Here is a 20,755-nt window from a genome sequence, read left to right as displayed (position 1 = left end):
ATCCATCCATCCATCCATCCATCCGTACATCCATCCATCCATCCATCCATCCGTCCATCCATCCATCCATCCATCCATCCCTCCCTCAAAAATTCGCTCATTTGTACTTAAATTAAAAGTTTATAAGCAGCTACGTGTAACGTCCACAGAGGAGCTGTTTGGCGTTGAGAAGTCTGATCATTTTGATGTATTTTCACTCAGATTTGTGGGTAAAGTGTGCAGATAAAAGTATTTTGTTTGTTTGTACGTTGAACGTGGACCCGTATTCAGGATTGTAGATCAGAATATCTAGAAAACTACTGGAGTAAAGTCTTAACTTCACCATCTGATACAGTTCAGGATAACCTTTTTATGTTCGATTTCCCATTTTGTAACCGAATCACCCAAAACGTCTGTGTTTATAAGGTCATTCAAGGAGCTGATGTGGAAACAGGTAAGATAATGACTGTTCGTCATCTTTCCACAGGCGGGTTAAGAGTTGAAGTGAAAAGAAATGTTTGGAGTCTGATCAGTTAGGCCCCGTTTTCACGGAAACAATTGATTTCACAGGGCGATGGTGAAAAACGTTGCAGGTTTAATCTCGCGCCGTGATGTTTGGATTTCAACGACCGTGAAAACTGTTAGATTGGTAGGTTGTTGGCAGAAACATCAGTCTACTCGCCACCATCCTGACGCACGAGTCGTGGTTTCCCTCGAAACGATGCCGGGAGTTTCCAAATACTTCCCCTCAAAGCTGGATTTTAAAAAAGTTTCAGTGTCAGAGAATCAGCTTGCTGTTGTCGTGAATAACGACAAAAATGTTAGAGTAAATTCATACAAATATGTGCACCAAAAAAAAAAAAAAAAAAGCCGGTTTAAACATCAGCGATGACCCAGATGGTTTTACTAACATGAAGAAGACGTCCTGTGATTTTTATTCTAATTCAAACTCTTATTTCATCACTTTCTTCTGTTTATTTTCCTCCTTTCTTTACCTTGTTGCACATTCAGAAAAAAACAATTTACAGAGAATTAAAAACTGTTATTCATCCTTGAATTAAGGTCAAAGTTTTATGCAGGAATTTCAACGACATAGGAGCTTTTTTTAAAAAAATTTATTTTAATAAAATCCACAGAATCGTTATTTTCATTTCACTTCACAGCATTTCAAACACAATTACACAACACACCGATGTGAAATCCTTAAATGTTGGAATGAATGGTCTTTTCTTCCTGTTCATCGTTAAATTAATTAAATTAAATTAAATTAAATCTGTGTGTTCATCAGCAGCTGGCGTTTGTGACAGTAAAAAAAAAGTACTTTTCTCATAAATAAATGTGATAAAACTAACCTCATCTCATAAAAAAAACGATGTTCTGATGCCAGTTTCCTCATAAAAGCAACATTTTGTGCATCAGTTGTCGTCTTACTAAACAATAAACCAGAACAGCTTCTGTTTAAAGAACATCCATTCCTGAAACGTTGGGGCGTCGCGTAAAATGTAAAGAAAACTGACACATCAGCCCAGACCTGATGTGTCTTTATGTCGCGAAGGGAGGTCAGAACGGAGGCGGAACGGAGGCGGAACGGAGGCTGAATGGATGCCGAACAAAGGCGGAACAGTGGAGGAACGTAGGCGGAACAAAGGCGGAACGGTGGAGGAACGGAGGAGGAACGGTGGAGGAACAGTGTAGGAACGGAGGCGGAACGGAGGCGGAACAGAAGCGGAACGGGTGACGTGTGAAAAGGTTTACACATCCACCCGGTGGAGGGATTCAACAACAGATTTATTTCCGAGGGAAGATTAATGATGACGCACAGAAACTTTGCGTTTAGTTAAACAGAAAATAAAACATTAAAACTACAAATGACTCGAATGAGACGTTCGACACGCTCCACGTCTCTTCTGGTTCCGCAAAAGCTTGCTTCATTTCTGAACGCTCACATCTGTGCAGGACGTGGCCGACTCCACAGCTTAAAGAGGGACTGGTCTGAGCGGCCATCTTGCAGAGCTGTTTTGTGACAGAGCCTTCAGTTTTTCACAGATCGGTGAATCTCTCTGACAGATTCAGCCTCTAAAAGGTTCTTTTTAGACCCAGTCCTCTCACTAAACGCTCCTCCAGCCGGTTCTGATTCGTACCACTTGTTTTTAGCCTTTAGTTGCTCCTGGAACAACTTCTTTGAAAAGTGTTGCTGCCATCAAATTCAGTAAAATGATGAAATGATTGCATTCTGTTATTTTTTTAGGTTTTCCACCACGTCCCAACGTCTTCAGAACATTTTTCTGCTCGTGGCCGTCGTTGCAGCGGTCAGACCTTGTAGTAGATGTTGGTTGGACTCTGAGGCATTATCTCCTGGACGATGTAGACCGGAGCCCCGTATTCGCCGCTCACACGCTCGTAGTGGCGGCAGATCATGCTGTCGGAGGGCCGCAGAGGGAAGACCACGTTGCTGCGGTCCGAACCGTTGTCGCTGCCGACGCTGTCCCGCTTCGGGACGGCCAGAGTGCTGAGGGACACGGCGGCGGACTGCTGCTGCAGCTGCTGCTGCCTGTTGGACGCGGTGCGGCGCTGACGGCGTCTCCACAGCACCGACAGGACAACGACGATGAGCAGAAGGGCCGCCGCACAGCTGGAGATTACCCACACGAGGAGACCCGGCTCGGGGACGCCGCCGGGACCGGACTGTCCAGTTCCTGAGCCCGAATCTGTCCCGAGACAGGAAGAATGAAGCAAACAGGAGCCTGGGACAGAGACATGTCTCTCAACCTCCACAATAAAAGGAACTCTACCAGGACTATTTCCTTTCATTCTGCACAACTGGCATTTCATATTTATAAGGAATCAACTCACTATTATTGGATTTGAATCTGGATCTGAACTGGATTTAGGATTTGGACTTGTCTTTTCTGTTGCATAGAGCCCTGAGACGACTTTGGTGCTGCGTAAATAAACTGAAGGAGCGATTTGTGAGAAAAGGCTGGCAGCAAAGGTCAAAGGTCAAAGGAAAGGTTTACAAGACAGTGGTGAGAGCAGTTAGGTCGGACAGTTTGGAGACAAAAAGACAGGAGACAGAACAGGAAGTGGCAGAGCTGAAGATGTTTGGAGGGACGAGGATGGACAGGATCAGGAATGAGGACATCAGAAGTCCAGCACAGGTTGAAGGACTGGGAGATAAAATTAGAGACTGAGACGGTTTGGACATGTCCAGAGGAGGGACAGAAGGATGTTAGAGACAAAGAGGACATATATGGATGCAGTTAGAGAGGAGGACAGAGGACGCAGAAGACAGAGTTAGATGGAGGACGACTCGCTGTGGATCAGCTGGAAGATAAAAGTCTGAATAACTTTATTTATTCAAGCAAATTATAATCCTATCCTAAGATAATGATTTTTAAAGTTACCTCTTTTCAGCTTTTAACCTTCAAAATAAAAGCTGCAGAGATGAGTCTTATTGGGAATCTGATGGTTTTAGCTCTTTGTAACCGTTTAGGTGAAATATATTAATAATAATGTTATTTATAGATCCTCTTCAGACCCCACAGTGGGTCCAAACCTCAACTTTAGGAATCTTTTATTTTTGCCACTTTTACCTTTTGTGTTTCCTTTGGCGGGGGAGTCCTTGGCCTTGGACTTGGGCGGCGCAGGTGGGAACCTGGTCGGAGACTCCTGAAGGGTCGGAAGCGGATCGGAAGCGTCTGGAAGCAGGAAGCAGAAACGCGAGGAGATCAGAACGAGCTCGCGCCGCGTGGACGGCCTCGGGTCGAGGAATGACTCAACCGAAACCCCGGTGACGTCACCCCTGTCAGGGTTTCACGTCAGAGTTAAAGCAGAGGAAAAAATGCAGATTTTGGTTTTAAAAAAAAACTAAACCACTCAAGTGACAGAAGGTCTCGGTTTCCTGCCACAGCTGGTACTTTCAGTTTTCTCGACTGGAAAAATGACGATTTTCTCCTCCTACTTGGTTCAGTCTCAGAGCGCCACTTCCTTCTCATCTACCGGGTGGCTGTTTAGGAAACATTTTACGGGCGTAGATTTTCCTCAGTGGCTTTAAGGAAATGTCATAAAATCTGAATAATTTCAAACCAATCAAAGCTTCTGAGCGAGTTTAAAGAGGTGAAATCCATCAAACAGCTCGTGCTGAAACCGATAAAATGTGGTTCTAAAACCTCCACAGAACCAGTCTGAGCTGAACGTGCGGTTCTGGAGTTCAAGGTTGTCGTTTTAAATCTTCCCTTTGGTTCCTAACTGACTGAGAACACCCGGAAGTGGAGCTCCTTCTCCGTTTTATTTCCTTTAAAATTAAATATTCTGTCCTGCCTGTCGCCACCAGCTGGCAGCAGATTGGTTTGGTCCAAACGAGTCAACTGGTTGGAAACGGAATAAAAGAATTAACTACCAGCTTAAAGAGTAATTACCAACATTTAAGAGAACTTATAACTTTTAACTGAGTTCTGCTTAACAGTTTTATTCTTTTACATAAAAAAAAAGATTCCTTGAAGGAATGCATATCGCCCGCCGCCTTGATGACTCTCAGCTACCACCACACCAAACTTCAGCTCAGTGTTTGTAAAACTGACTGAGTTGTACCTTTTTTTGTGTGTTCGAGGTCAATTAGTGGTGGCCATCTTGAATCTGGCTGAATCCAACAGCTGTGGACGTGCATCTAATGAAACTTTGTGTGTGTGTTAGCAAAATATCTCGTAAACCACTGAACAAACACACCGACACGCAGGCAAAAACACTGTAAACACCAAATGAAATGTTCTCCGGGTCGGCGCTCATTAATCAACATTTCTGCACGTTTCAGGGGTTTTTATTATTATTTTATGTTTGCAGCCGGAACAGCTCACTTCACGCCGGAGTCTTTTAACTTTCGCTTCACTGCGTTATGATTAATTCACCACTGGCCTGAACAGAAACTTCAGGAAAATAAGGATCTGTTAATCCAGATCTGCAGATTAAAACAACATCAGTTATCAGGGTTTCCTTTGCTCTAAGAGGTTTGTTTACTCCCCTAATGTTTGTAAACACGGTGAGAAAACAGCTCCAAATGTTGATTTTTTTCATCTCTAATGCGGAAGAAATGAATAATTAATGCAAATAACACTTCAGATTTCTGAGGTCAGAGACGTAGGAGCTGCATGTTTAATATCTGGAGGAAACACAAACATATAAAGTTATTGAATAAAAGGATAAAAATGACTTTAAAATCCAGGGATCCCATGCAAGAATGGCTGTAATCTGCTGGTGGTTTGTTTTGTTTTACAGTAATTCATCAGATTATCGAGGTAAATTCAAAGAGGATGGAGAAAAAAACTGTGAGATGGAAGCGCGTGCTGCTTACTCTGACCGACTCTCAGCACCAGCTTCATGGATCTGCTCCAACACACCCCTCCGCTGGTGTTATCCAGCCCCCGCAGAGAGCCCGTGGACACGGCTGGTGGACGAGAAGAGACGACAGTTAAACGAGCTGGAACGAGACAAAACTTAAAGAAATCAGCTTTATTTAAAGTCAGCCCTAAAGAACAAACATCGAGTGGTTCACAAAACACATCGAGATATTTACAAATATTTATATATTCTTACTATAAAGATAAATGGAAAAAAAAGCAGGAAAACAAAGGTTTAAGCATATTCAGGGCTGCAAGTCTGTCATGGTGGAGAGTCAGAACATTGAGATGTACCAAAACTAGAAACAGGACCGGAAGCCGGAAGCTGAAGCCACCACGGACGAGCGCCCCCCGGTGGCTGACTCCGGTAACCCAGCGGTGTCCAGTCCTGGTCCCGGAGGACCACCGTCCTGCAGGTTTCAGGTGTTTCTCTGCTGTGATTTATTATCAGGCTTCTGCAGAACTTAAAGAGCTGCTGAGGAGCAGAGAAACATCTAAAACCTCTGGGACCAGGACTGGACACCGCTGATGTAAACAAATGGAACATTTACCTCACTAAAAAAAAAAAAAAATACACTCCACATTTATTTCAGGTGTTGATTCTTGCTGCTGGTTGTGACTCATATGTTTTGAAGTTTGCTTCTGCAGAAAGGTTAATATCTTACCTGCTGCAGACAGTCACTTTGGCGAAACAAAGTTTAATTCTGCCCAAAGTGACGAGCTAAACGCTCTCCTGGGGAGATTGAGCAAAGGTTTTGTGTTTGAATGCTGAGCCCTGATATTTATTACTCATTTTTTCTCTTTTTTCAGATTATATTTCCACCTAAACATCATCTCCTCGCTCCCAGAATATTTGTTTACCGACACAGAACCTTACGAAGGTCAATCCTGTGACTCGGGCTTCCACGTTGCTTTCAGCAGACCCAGCTGAGCGCTTTGTTTACATCCAGTGCGTACCTGCATTTCATCTCAGCACATCTGGGGGAAACTACTGGAGCAATCTCTTTAGTTTAAGTTCAGGAGAATCGTTTTAGTTTCATTTTATGGTTTGCAAAGAGCAGCTTTAAAACGGTTGTTTGCAGAGAATTCTTTCGGCTGTCTGCAGGCACAGCTAGCAGCAGCGGGTACCTGTAGCACGCCCTGTGCAGCCAGGAGCACGTCCTGCAGGAGCATCCTGATACTTCATGAAATGTGAAACCAGTGGCTCTGTACGAGTTTATATAAACCACGATCAGACTCTTGAAACTGGAGCTGGTTTTAAAAATGGCGCCCGTCTTTCCTCAGCCGAGTCTGTCAGGATTAAAGTCTTTCTCTCCAAACTGAGATCCTCCAAGAAGCCATCTACAGCACGAAAGACACTTGGTGCTCGTAACCTTTTCAGCAGATGTGATTTACCTCCTTAAAGAGACGATTTGCAGGTTTGCAGACGGGATTACCTGCAGTTAGGTGCAGCTAATAAACTGCAAACTGAGCTCAACTCTCCAGCTGAATCCACCAACCAGTAAACCGACTAATGAGTTCGGCTCTACATGCAGCTTCGGAATAAGATATGAAATGAATAAAACATGCTTCGGCCATTTTAAGAAGGGCAGAGACTCTGCCTCACCCCTGTCACTCACGCACACGCAGACTTGTTAGCAGCATTTAGGTCAGATAACATCTCACGGGCTACAAGCCGCGCTGGACTGAAAGCTCCCGTCAAATCTGCCTGATGCTGTAAAAGCCTCGTGTGATTTGGAGCATGTAAGCTCTTGGTCGGACTCGCTCTCCATCTCATGCATCGCCGGCCCCTGAGATGCTGCTTCAACCGACAGCGCTCCCGTAACGAGGCCACACTTCTCTGATTCTCACTCAAACTGACAAAGTGTGAGGAAGTGGAGGGTAAAAGTCTCATCTTACAGGAAAAAAAAAGGGAAACAATCGCTTGCAGTGATTCAGAATCCACCTGTGGGAACCAGCAGCTTTTTCTTCCAGAGTCGCTCACATTTACATGCAACGAAACAAGGCCTCAGGAGAACTCACAGGTGATGTAATAGTCCCTCCCCTTGAGGAACTCCAGCCCCCACAGGTTGGGGCTGAACTCCTGGAACTTGAAGGTGAACTTCACGTCCCGGTCGGGCTTGTCGCAGTTCAGCAGAGGCATGTCCGCCTTGTTGACGGTGCAGCTCTCCATCTGAGCTTTGGATACCAGGTGGACCTTGTAGAACTCCTCCTTCCCGCCGGCGGAGACCTCCACCCGGGGACACACGATGTCCATCTTGTCCCCTATCTGAGGGTAGAGGAGCAGCCCCTGACCGGGGATGAATCTGCGTGGAAGAAGAGAGAGAAGGTCTTTGAAAGAAGCGCAGCATGAGTGTGAAATCCTTTCCTCGAGCTGATGAATCATACAGGAGGAGAGCTTTTAACTTCTAACATCAACAGCAGGACGGCTTCTTTTTAAGTCCTTTAAAGTTTGAGTTAATGAAGTCAGAAAACTGGTGCTGGAACCAGGGCCGTGGCTATGGGGGGGTCCAGGAGGGGGCCAGACCCATCCACTTAGTGCCCATTCATTCATTCATTCATTCATTCAACAATTTCCTTTTCTTCCTCCTTTATTTATCCTTTTCCTTTTGAATAATCTGTGATTCCAGTTTAATAATTCTTAGAGATTAAAGCGCCTCTTTGCAAAGACGCAGGAAACAAAACCCACACGTTTTTCTCATATCGCTGGTTAATGTGTTAAAAATTAAAAACGTATAAAACAGGTCTTATCGTAAACTTCTGGGTCTAGCAGTCGTTTGGTAAAAGTTTTGATATTTTATCTCTTTTCTTTCACGTTCAGCGGCAGGTCCTCTTCCGTGTTTCCGCCTAAACGTCTCCGTCCAGATTCTACGCCATGTTTGTCCACCTTCACAGGTGGATCGTGTGACTCAGCGGATTGTTTACACTGACTGTGGACCCGCTTTTCAGAACCTCATATCAGCTCTTTCAAACGGAACCTTTTTCTTAAAGTTTGGTTTCATATTTTGCAGCGAGTGCCTTTAATTTTGAAATCTTGACTGTAGAGTACAGATTTAAAAATTAGTTTTTGTTGTTTTATGTGGTTGAAGTGAGATTTATTTATATTCTGAATACAGTAAATAAACATTAATTTGGTTATATAATAATAATAATAAGCCCTGCAGAGGTGCAGCGGACATCTGCAGGAACATACAAAAAGATTTTAAATTTTTTGGTCCACCCAGCTTCAGTCAGACCCGTTTCTGACTAAAACCCTTCATGAGCTCAGAAAAACAGATTATTGTTAAAATTCTTACTTTTATGATCAGAGAAAACAAGTTGGAGCCACTTTAAACACAGAGTTCTCTTTGTTTTAATCATAAAAATCACTCTGAGCACACCGGTTTATGGACTTCTGATGAGGGATTCTGCAAAAAAATATCATCAAATAATTTGTTGCATTTAGAAAAAAACAAATTGGCTCAATTTTCAATGAGAAAGAGCAGAAAACCGATACAGCTGAGAGGTTTTACGGATTAAATCTCTCATTTCTGATGATTTTATGGCTCCAGCTGCTTACTTTGGGTTGGAGCTGCTCCAGTGGACGGACTCCAGCGTGGCGGCGCGGCACGCGCACACCGCGGCCGCGGCGATGAGCAGGAGCGCGGCGCCGCGGCTCCGCGCGCTTCTCCCCATCCCAGGAAATCAACGGCGCCCTCGGCGAGTATCATAGAAGGGGCCGGAAGGTGAGTCCCCTGTGCGCGTGTCCCGCGGATCCAGGTGAGCGCCACGCACCTAAGAGCAGCCCCCCCGAGCCGCAGGAGATCCTCCGCATCGCGCGTAAAGATGAGCCAAACGCGGTCATCCAGGAGACGGGAGGCGCGCGCGGAGTGTCGGAGAGGGATCAGCTGACTGCCTCTTCCGGCCATTCCTGAGCTTCCTGAGGGCAGAGCAGAGACACGATTGGTCCTTTTAATCCCTTTATTTCATTTGGCTTTTTAAAGACTTCATTCTGTTCGTTAAAAACGTGGCACGGATTGCTTTTAAAGCACAACTTTTAATAATATAATCCCACTTTTCCTTCAAACCTTCACCACTTTGGCTTTTATCCTTCATAGTTCATCTTAATTTAGGATTTAATTCAGTTTTTAAACGAACTAAAGAGCCAAGAAAAGCATCATCCAAACCAGTGTGAGTTTGTGTGCCTTAAAACTTTCATTTTTTATCTGAACTGCTTTTATTTTTTATATATTATTTCCAACAACATGTTAGTGATACAATCTTTAATCCTCTTATCAGGTCCATAAAACGCAGAGCAAGTGGTATCAAACAAAAACGGTTTAATAAAAGTTTGTCTTCTGCAGAAAGTTTTCCTTTTTTATTTCCTCCGGCTCTGAGAGGATAAATTCAGTGAGATCCTCACATTTATGTTTAAAGCGTGACGGCAGTCCATAAAACACTACTTAACCTTTTATTTAGTCCGAATTAAAAATCAGTCAGTTTAGAGATATTTGCTTTTCACCAAAGTGTAAAATGAAACCAGAGAAACAATCATATCTGTCAAAATTAAAGCATAAAGTGGCATCCTGGCAGTTTGATTAATCTCGAGGTGTTTTTTTAGGTGAATAAATTGAGAAACTGTTTACATTAATGATGATTTCTGTAAATAAACACAAAACAAAAAGCCCAGAATTCACTGAAAACACAACTTGAAATCAGCAAAGGAAGTGAGAGTTTGTTTTATTTCTGTTCGATCAATGCCGTTTTGTTGTAAGGATCGACCGGGACGAGCTGGATTTATTGTTTTTATTTTTTCTAAGCCCGGTTTAGTCTCCATGTAGGCGGTCGAGTCAGTAATCCTCTCATTTTCAGGGCGTCTGGACTAACGACACAGAGATTACACACGACCTAAAGACCCCGAGACTACAGCAGCACACAGACGTCTGCATGTCCGTCTCTTATTCATTCAGATCTGCAGAGGACAGAGGACAGAGGAGTGTCTCCTCAGACACACAGAGTGCTTTTATTGTCCTCTGGTTGCCTTCAAGTAGAGACCAAACATGACAGATTTCCAGGCAGACAGATTATGATACACAAAAACAAAGCAGAGTTGCCCTTTTTTAAAAAAAACAGGGACGTGAAACAGTGTTCTTCTTGCAGATTTCTTCTTCTTTTTCTGCTCTTCTGTTTTTGTCCGATCAGCAAACCAATGTCAACACCAGACAAAGACAACCTGAGTCAACACAAAACGCAGATTTTAAACGAGGATTTCATTCTCCTGCTGTTTGCGGATGACGTCGTCCTGCTGGCGTTGTCGTGTCGTGACCTGCAGCCGAGTGTGAAGATCAGCACCTCCAAGGCAGAATTCATGGTTCCATCAGTTTCCACAAGTTGTCCAGGTCCGGAAGCAGCAAAGCAGCCCCAGACCATCACACTACCACCACCGTGTTTGGCTGGGGGTAGGATGTGTTCCACTTTTGTCTCATCAGTCCACAGAATATGTTCCTGAAGGTCTTTTTGCTAAACGTGAGACGAGCCTTTGTGTTCTTTTTGCTCAGCAGCGGTTCTGGCCTTGGAACGCTCCCATTTTTGTCTTTTTCTTCTTGTTGAATCATGACCTCTGACCTTTAATTGAGGCAGACGAGGCCTGCAGGGTTCTTCTGGAACCTCCTGGATGAGTCTTTGATGGGCTCTTGGAGTAATTTTGGTTAGCTCCTGGGAGGATCACCATTGTTCCATGTATTCTCCATGTGTGGATAATTTCCTTGATTTTACAGGTCTGGTACTAATTAGGCCTGGGTGAATTAGTTAATTCATGGTTTAACAATGGAGGAAACTACTTTTCACATAGGGCCAGGTTGGTTTAGTTTCGCTTTTTTCCCCCTTAATAAATTAAATCCCCATTTAAAAACAGCATTTTGTATTTACTCAGGTTATATCTGTCTGATATCAACATTTGCTGATTTGAAACATTTAAGTTTGACAAAAAAGCAAAAACAGAAAAGATCTGTGGCACTTTTTCCCAGAACTGAATGAATTGTGTGGTTTTGGTCGAACAGGTTAACAGAAAAACAAACAAACAAAAATCAACAAGTCTTATCCTGTTTGTACATTCAGTTTTTATTGTAACAGTGTTACAAGTTTAACAAAGGTTGTGCACTGCTTGTGGAGACTCATGCAAGGCAAGAACCAGCCAGAGATTTTCAAAATAAAACTAAAATAATCCAACTCATCCCTGAAAGATGAGCACCCCGGAGTCAGAATGAGTGATTGAACAAGGAAATACTGGGACAAAACAGCAAAGAGTTGCAGGAAAAGTTGCTCCAGATGGGATCATCTTTGGTAAACTTACAAGAAAATGAAGTAAATCCAAAGATCTTTGAAAAGTAAATCACCTGTGATGAAATCTGAGAACTATGAGAGTTTTTCGTCGAATTGTTAGATTTTCGTTGGCATCTGGATGGAGAAACAGTGACTAACGCCTTTCTAAAATCAAGTTTTATGACCTGAGAGGCGACTGAGGCAACAACGACGGAGCCTCTGGGAAATGTTCCCCCGGAGTCCGGTTCTTTAACGTTGCTCGGTTCTGTCCGGGTGTCGGTGAGATCTCCCAGGGTAAAGCTAATGCTAGCATGTTAGGTGTCAGGTGAAACACAACCCCTATCACGATTAGCATTAACCTCAACCTGGGTCTGGGCCTGGACCTGGACCTGGACCTGGACCTGGACCTGGATCTGGACCTGGTCCTGACCCTGGACCTGGACCTGGACCTGGACCTGGACCTGGATCTGGACCTGGACCTGGACCTCTCAGCCTCACCTCTGAAGCTGCTGAAGACGTCCTGCAGGGGGCAAGAAAAACACAGAGAAACTGGTTGAATGAGAGATAATTTTCTGGTTCTTTCTACTTACTTCTGAACGTCTTTTTGGTGTTTTTTAGATAAAAAATAAAAAGCTGAATCATTTCTCAGCCTTTCACTTAATTTCCTCACCGGTTAAAAACAACTTGACCAAATTCTCTGCTTGTTTTTTTTAAAAAAAAAGACAAGTTCAGGATGTCGTTCTGGTGCCTCTGTTGTCATTTTAACCTCCTAACCCAGAGGTGGGCACCTCTGGTCCTGGAGGGCCACCATCCTGCATGTTTTCCTTCTTTCTCTGCTCCAACACACCTGATTCATGGTTAAATCACCTCTTCATGTCCTGCAGAAGCCTGTTAATCAGCCACTGATTCAGATCAGGTGTGTTGAAGCAGAGAAACAAGTCAAACCTGCAGGATGGTGGCCCAAAGAGGACCAGGGCTGCCTACTTCTGGCCTAAACCGTGTAGAAATAAAACTTGCTCGGGGAGTTAAAGTTTCCGGCTCCGCAGCTCAGAATCTAAATCAAAAAGTGTCAAAATGCGACTGACCTGTCTCCACGTCGACGCCACTTCCTGCCTCAGGTCCCTGCTCTTCTGCCGTCTCTCACCCTCTCGTTCGAGGCTCATTTTATACACTTGTGTGTGACTCATGAAAAAAAATCCCCCCCCCCCCCTCCCTTCCTCTCTTTCTTTGAAGACAAAAAATTTTTTGGTTCTCTCGAATCTCTTGTGTTTTATGTAAATCCTGCCTACAGAAAAGCTCGCTTCAGACACTTGGGTTCTGCTACGACGACGGCAGCGGCGGTGAAAACCTTCACAGATGTGACGGCAGCTCGATTTATTACAAGTTCCAACGTGTCTCACGTCAACGACAGGAAAAGGGACTGAGTGTGAGTGACGTGCTCGGACTGAAATCTCCCCGTCTTCACGCCCACGCCTCACGATGTTCGACATCCTTCCCCGTCAGAGAACGCACAACTCCAGTTCAAACCATCAGCCTCCATCTTTGCTGCTTTCACTTGTTTTGTTTTCTGTCCCGTCTGGAGAAGAAACTGAACCAAACTGTCCTAAACGGAACTAAAACAGGAAACAAATCAACTGAATTCATGAAATCATCGAACAGTATCTGGATTGAATTGATTCAATTAAGACAATTAACTATAATTGAACAACAGCTGGACTGAGTTCGGTTGAACAGAAGGAAGCTTGGCTCAAACTGAATCATAATTGCATTGAATTGGACTATTTTAATTGAACAAATAAGAAGAAACAGAACTATAATTGAATAATAAATGGGTTGAACTGAACTGTCCCTGACAAAATGGAGGAAAATTGAACAATAATTGGATTCAATGGATCAGTCTTTAACTGAGTTGACTAAAAGTTAAACTGAACTGAATTGGACTGTCTTTAATTGAATAAATAAGAAGAAACAGAAGAATAATTGAATTGTAACTGGGTTGAATAAACTGACTTTAACTGAACAACGATCCGATTCAATTGGACTGTTTTCAGTTGAACTGAACAGAAGGAAAACAGCTGATAAGAGAATTCTAATTGCGCTGAATTGGACTCTTTTTAATTGAATTATAACTGGATTGTCTGAGACAAAATGGAGGAAAATTGAACAATAATTAAATTCAATGGATCTGCCTTTAACTGAGTTGAATAAAACTTAAACTGAATCATAACTGAATTGAATTGGACTGTCTTTAATTGAAGTAACAGGAAAGAAATGAAGCAATATTTAAATTATAATTAAAATTAATTGAACTGTCTGAGTTGAATGGAAGAAGAATTGACTATAATTGAATCATATCAGGATTGAATTGATGTGTCTGATTAAATTATAATTGCTTTGAATCGGAGTGTCATTAATTGAAACAATAAAAAGAGATAAAACTTTTAGATTTATATTTATAACAGAATCTATAAATAAATAACTGCTGAATAAAAGGCAAATTGATCGAGAACTGGATTGAATTTTAAACTGGGTTGAATAGGAGATAAAATAACACAATTTACTTGAACCAGATTGTCTTTAATTGAAATAAAAAGAAAACATATTTGATTTATAATTAGACTGAATGGAACAGAAGAAAAAAATGACAATAATTGAACAATAAGCTGTTTTAAATTGGGTTGAACCGGAGCAAAACGTGTTCGTTAGACGAGACAGAAGAAGAACAATCTAATCTTTTTAATGAAACTATCTCTGAAGACACCTCAGGACACAGAGATGTGGTCCCGCAGGTCAGAGGACGTCTCTAAAGACACCTCAGGACACAGAGATGTGGTCCCGCAGGTCGGAGGACGTCTCTGAAGACACCTCGGGACACAGAGATGTGGTCTCGCAGGTCATCAGAGGACGTCTCTGAAGATGCCTCAGGACACAGACATGGTCCCGCAGGTCAGAGGACATCTCTGAAGACACTTCGGGACACGTTATTGTGAATTAACCTAACACTGATGTGTTTGGTTTGTGGGACAGAGACGGGGGAAACATCTAAACTCCACACAGGAAGGTCGGGAGGCGAACCTGCGACCTCCTTGCTGTGAGACAACGGCTCCAACCACTTCACTACCGTACCGCCTATGTGGGAAACTATCTGTATGTAGAGTTAAAGACTTTGAAAAGTATAAAAGCCACAAGAACCAACCTTCTAAACCAGCAATCCACAAAAAATAATAATATTGTATTTATAAATGATGTTTTAAGCTTTTTTCTGTCTGCAGTCACATGATATGAGTCACGGGTCATTAAAATATTGTACTTTTGTGCCGGCAGCTTTACTCGAACAGATCTGAAGCGCCCGTTTCTTATCAGGCTGAGCGTTATGACTCCGGTGGTCGTGAAATGAACTGGATCTCTGTTTGACGGTTTGCGGCGCCGTCACCTGTGGGGATTTTGAGACGGGGACCCTGTTGGGCAGAAAATGACTGTCAGGATGCGCGGCGGGCCTCAGGCTGCCACCCAGAACCAAACGGCGTTTTATTGTGGTAACCAGCCACTTCTGAGAAAGCAGGTGCCTCCCCCTCCCCGGGGCCTCCTCACCCGCTCATCTCCGAGCGACCAGCGGCCCTGCGCCACGAGCCCGCTGCGTCCCCCCCACCGACCTCTCCGCTCCCTTCCTTCCACCCGACCGGCCGGCAGTCAGGAACGCCGCATTCCCGAGCGTTTCGGTGGGGGGGGGGGAACCCAAAGTGGCGCTGTCGCAGCTGAAGGGAAAAGACTGAAAGTAGATGAGGAGGCGGGGGAAGAGGCACACTTTCAGCAGGGGGGGGCCCCGTTTGTTCGCGTACTGGAAATTCACAGCGTGTCACGCACACACTGCCCCTCCTGCTCGCTGAAAAGTCAAAATTTGGGAAGAAATGAAAGTTTTTCCTCTGCTGCTGAAGAAAAGTTAAAGTATGAAGTTTAAAGTCAATCCCATCATCCGGGTAACCAAACGGGCTGTTAGCTAAATATCTCCAAAACCAGAGAAGGCATTAATCATTATCGTTCGGGGTCAGCCTGATTAAAGATGGCCGCCACAGCTAGTCACAAAAAACGCCAGCTTTACAGAAGTCAGGCGTCAGCTGGAAGACTTCTTCTTCTTTTTGTAGCAAAATATCCCATGAACCTTTCTATAACTAGCATTCAGGGGTCGGCTAATTAGCGTTAGCCGACACAAAATGGCGTCCACGCGGTCCGTTTTACACGTATGGGGCTGAACTTATGCCAGCTTAAAATCACGTGATTTAAGTTTAAAAATGCGGCGGCCGGCGGGTGATATGCATTCCTCCAGTTTCATTTAATTGTAAAGAGGAAAGCAGATTTGAATCTTGTCTTCGGCTTCCACTGAAGGGACTCAAGAAAAAAAAAAAAAAAAACGTTTCTGTAGAGATTTTTATGATCTCACCTACTTTCGATTCGTTCATCCGCTACTACAGAGGAAGCTCGAAATGAAAGCCCCTCTGCAGGTTTAATCATGCGAAACAAAGAGAAAAAAAATAACTTTTTCTCTTTGTTTCGCTTTTTTTCCACGTGGGCAGCTTTCCTGTCATACGTGGGATCTGCGTGAGGCCTGACAGACGCACAGCTGATACCGTCAGATAACGTTTCCAGCTCTCGGTTGCGTCATCCTGTCAGAATAAAACGTGTTCGAGACAGTTTTTTAAAGTTTCTCTAACATTTCTGCGTCTTCGCCACCCGTCCCGACGGCGGGGTTCGCCGTCGCCGTTCGCAGGAACACGCTGACATTTGTTTCTCCCCGGCCAAATCCCCTGCGTCTAAAAAAAGAGACGATTTAAAAGAAGCGTGGGCGCAGCTTTTAGACGTGGAAATACCGAGGCTGGTTATGATTTCATTCCACAAACCGCCCTGAACCTCTCTGTGAGCTCTTTGTTTACTGAAAATATCTGAATCCCCTCAAACCAAACATCTGATCACATATTTACCAACAAACTCAGAACTCTGACTGCTGACTCAGCAGGTTCAGCTACTTTTAGCTTCTAGCTAGCCTTTAAAAACATTTACTTTTAGCTCGCCTTTTGTCACTTTCTGCTGTTAGGGACCAATTTGTTGCTTTTAGCCAGCTTTATGCTACTTTTAGCTTCTAGCTTGCCTTTTGATACATTTTCGTTTAGTTAACTTTTTTCCTACTTTTAGCTATTAGTTAGCCTTTTGTTGTTTTTAGCTAGCATTTCCCTACTTTTAGCTTCTAGCTTGCCTTTTGATATTTTTTTATTAGCTAGTGTTTTGCTAGCTTTAATTAGCCTTTTGTTGCTTTTAGCTAGAATTTTCCTACTTTTAGCATCTTGCTAGCCTTTTGCTTTTTCAACTAGCCTTTCGGTACTTTCATTTCTAGCTAGCTTTTTGCTCCTTTTAGCTATTAGTTAGCCTTTTGTTGCTTCTATTTCCTTCTTTTAGCTTCTTGCTAGCCTTTTGCTACTTTTAGTTATTAGTTAGCCTTTTATGTTTTAAGACAGCTTTTTGGTACATTTAGCTTCTAGCTTGCCTTTTTATACTTTTTCTTTTAGTTAGTATTTTCCTACTTTTAGCTATTAGTTAGCCTTTTGTTGCTTTTAGCTAGTATTTCCCTACTTTTAGCTTCTAACTTGCCTTTTGATACATTTTTGTTTAGTTAACTTTTTTCCTACTTTTAGCTATTAGTTAGCCTTTTGTTGTTTTTAGATAGTATTTTCCTACTTTTAGCTTCTAGCTTGCCTTTTGATATTTTTCTATTAGCTAGTGTTTTGCTAGCTTTAATTAGCCTTTTGTTGCTTTTAGCTAGCATTTTCCTACTTTTAGCATCTTGCTAGCCTTTTGCTTTTTCAGCTAGCCTTTTGGTACTTTCATTTCTAGCTAGCTTTTTGCTCCTTTTAGCTATTAGTTAGCCTTTTGTTGCTTCTATTTCCTCCTTTTAGCTTCTTGCTAGACCTTTGCTACTTTTACTTATTAGTTAGCCTTTTGTTGTTTTTAACCAGATTTTCCCATTTTTAGCTATTAGTTAGCCTTTTGTTGCTTTTAGTTTGCATTTTCCTGCTTTTAGCTTCTTGCTAGCCTTTTGATATTTTTCTAAAAGCTAGTGTTTTGCTAGCTTTAATTAGCCTTTTGTTGCTTTTAGCTAGCATTTTCCTACTTTTAGCAGCTTGCTAGCCTTCTGCTTTTTCAGCTAGCCTTTTGGTACTTTCATTTCTAGCTAGCTTTTTGCTCTTTTTAGCTATTAGTTAGCCTTTTGTTGCTTCTATTTCCTCCTTTTAGCTTCTTGCTAGCCTTTTGTTACTTTTAGTTATTAGTTAGCCTTTTTTGCTTTAACACAGCTTTTGGCTACATTTAGCTTCTAGCTTGCCTTTTTATACTTTTTCTTTTAGTTAGCATTTTCCTACTTTTAGCTTCCTTTTTAACTTTAAGCTAGCCTTTTGCCACTTTTAGCTTACAGCTATCTTTCCTCTTTCAGCTAGCCTTTTAATAGTTTTAGCTAATCTTTTGGTACTTTCAGCTTCTAGCTACCATTTTGCTCCTCTTTTTATTTGTTAGCTTTTAGCTCGTGTTCTGCTGTTTCCAGCTTTAACTCAGTTTCTCCCTCAGGTTTCAGCTGTCAGTTTTAGCTTTCGGCTCACAGAAAATCTCATTTCTCTTTAGCTTTCTGTCTTTCTTGTTTGCCCTTCAAGGAGCCGTGCTTTTATTTTGAAATTGACCCTGAATGTTCAGCAGTTTTGTTTTGTTTTTTTCTCAGTTTGAGTCAAATCTTTGTCCGTTTTTATTTACAGCGACGTTTGTTTCCTAAACTACACAACACTGAATCACACCGGATATAAAAAGGCACCAAAGACAATTCAGTGTTTTGACTACAGCTAAACAAAGATCTATTATTAAACCAGAGCTTTAACTTCTGTTTTTAGAAGATCCTGTCTTAAGATGGCATCTTTTGGTCACAATTTTTGGTAAATATAAAAAAACCAACAACCAGCTGCACTAAGAAGTATTTTTACACCAACATGAAGCGTAAAACGAGAAGTGAAAGTAAAGTTTTCAGCTCTTCGGTGGTAAAATCTCAGTTTTTGTCCTTTTTGTCATCTTCCTCACGCTGAGTGTCCGTGGTTCCCGAGCTGTCAATCATCTGTCAGCATCGCCACGCTCCTGCAGGGAGATCCATCTTCTCTTCCCTCCTGCTCCCGGGTCAAAGCCTGGAAGCTGGTTTCTTCAGCTGCCACCTCCAGGCTTTAACCTTCAAATCCTGGGAATAAAACGAGGATTTGGGAATCCTGCGGGAATAATCCGTGCTCCAAGCTTGGACTGACCGTTACCTTCGGGGTTAAAGTCTGGAGGAAAAGTCGAAGCCGGTTGTCGATCCGAAACCGTCAAACCGCACGGCGAACGATGATCGCCTCACGGTGTCCCTCAGTTTGAGGGAAAATCGTCTCCAAATTATTTTAATTTGAAAGATTTGACAACAGTAAATCGGATTCCTTTGACCTGAAAGCAATCCTGCAGACGTTCCGATAAACTCGGAGCTGGAAGTTCTTCTCTTCGCCGACGACTCCGATGTTTGACTCCTTCTCTTCGTTCCTCATTCTTCCTAAAACTGCTCGATGAATCCACTTCCAGGTTCAAAACTGGATTTATTTGCTCTGTTTGCTGCGAAGAAAAAGGAGAAAAATAAAAATAAAATCAATTAACTGGAAAAATGCTCAGGAATCAATCCTGCTTCGGTTGTTTCAGAACAATTTAAAACCTTCAATAAAGGTTCTGATTGGTAATAAACATCTAATAAAGCAGCTGTTTGTTTATCTGTAAACATTTAAAATAAAAACATCAACATTTATCTGTTCAGCTGCTTCCATCAGAAGTTTTATTGTTAAAAAATCAAACATTTAGCAAATTAATGCATCGTTTAACAGACAAACCTTCTATTTTGCTTTAAAGTATTTAGTTAAAAAATAAATCCAAATAAATAAATAAACACTTAAAATGCAGCACTTTGTTTTTACCAAATATTGAGTCTGCTATGATGTAAGAAAAGTGTTTTATAACTGTTTAATTAAAGCTTTTTAAGGTGTTATAAAGCATTAATAAATCAATTATAAAGGTAAAATTGTTGTAAAGTTGTGCCCCATTCTTTAATAAATATCACAATAATTAAAATCTAATTATTTTATTAGATTATTTCCTCTGAAATTAAATAATTTTACTCAGTTTCAAACAGTTTTTAACAATTTAAGTTGAGTTTTTTAAAATCTTTCACAACATTTAAACGTCGATTAAAAACATTTTTAAAAATTCACTGAATATTTAACGATTTAAAAAGGTGTTTTAATAAAATTTAATCAGTACGAAACTGTTAACTGGTTTGAATCTGTTCAAAAATATTTAGTTTTGTTTCTACGAGAAAACAAATTATCCTGCGGAAAACGTGTTTAATTAACATTTTTTAAAGTCTAAACACCTTTAAAATAAAAACATAAGTGGTTTGTTTTACATTTTAAACATTTTCCTTCATCAGAAATATTAAATAAATACAACTTGAAGTCTGCAGCAGTGAGTTTGTCTTCCTGTATTTAAAAAAATCAGATTTAAACATAAATTAGTCTCATAATTTAGTTTTTGTTTAACTTATTATAAATTAACATGAATGTCTTTTTGTTGGGCTCATATTTTAAGTAGTTTGATTTAAAAGACTGTTTGAAAAAATCAAAACAAACAAGCTGGAAAAGATTAATCAGGTTGTTTGTTTTTGTTTACTAAATAAATAACACTGCCACCTGCTGACTCGGGTTGGACATTACATCTTTAGTTTGGATTAAAATCCTACAGTTTGTGTTTTTGTCAGAGATAATAAAGTTTACAGCTTTTCTACGTTTCATCCAGTGGCGGCTGGTGGAGTTTTCTCCAGGGGGGGCTATAAATCCAAAACAGACATATACCAAAGGTTTTGGTATATGTCTATTATGTGATACCTTAGTATATGTTTTGGACCAAAACATATACTAAGGTATCACACCAGTGTATTTACATGAATTAAAACAACAAAAGCAACATTATAATGTACACATAAATGCACA

General features: G+C 41.8%; 1 protein-coding gene across 1 annotated transcript; it reads right to left on the bottom strand.

The window, feature by feature from the left end:
• Positions 1 to 1,115: 1,115 nt before the first annotated feature.
• Positions 1,116 to 9,271, bottom strand: LOC108251268 (ephrin-B2a-like). The gene is made up of 5 exons (XM_017441508.3): positions 8,932 to 9,271; positions 7,395 to 7,678; positions 5,327 to 5,419; positions 3,573 to 3,677; positions 1,116 to 2,687 (listed from the first exon to the last, which is right to left on the bottom strand). The coding sequence occupies exons 1-5, from the start codon at positions 9,045 to 9,047 to the stop codon at positions 2,290 to 2,292; spliced, it is 996 nt and encodes a 331-aa protein (XP_017296997.1). The 5' UTR covers positions 9,048 to 9,271; the 3' UTR covers positions 1,116 to 2,289.
• Between the last annotated feature and the right edge of the window lie 11,484 nt (positions 9,272 to 20,755).

Source organism: Kryptolebias marmoratus, linkage group LG15 (genome assembly GCF_001649575.2).
Source record: "Kryptolebias marmoratus isolate JLee-2015 linkage group LG15, ASM164957v2, whole genome shotgun sequence".
Classification (NCBI taxonomy): Eukaryota; Metazoa; Chordata; class Actinopteri; order Cyprinodontiformes; family Rivulidae; genus Kryptolebias; species Kryptolebias marmoratus.
Note: the sequence above shows the minus strand (reverse complement) of the source record. Positions and strands in the feature narration are given on the sequence as shown.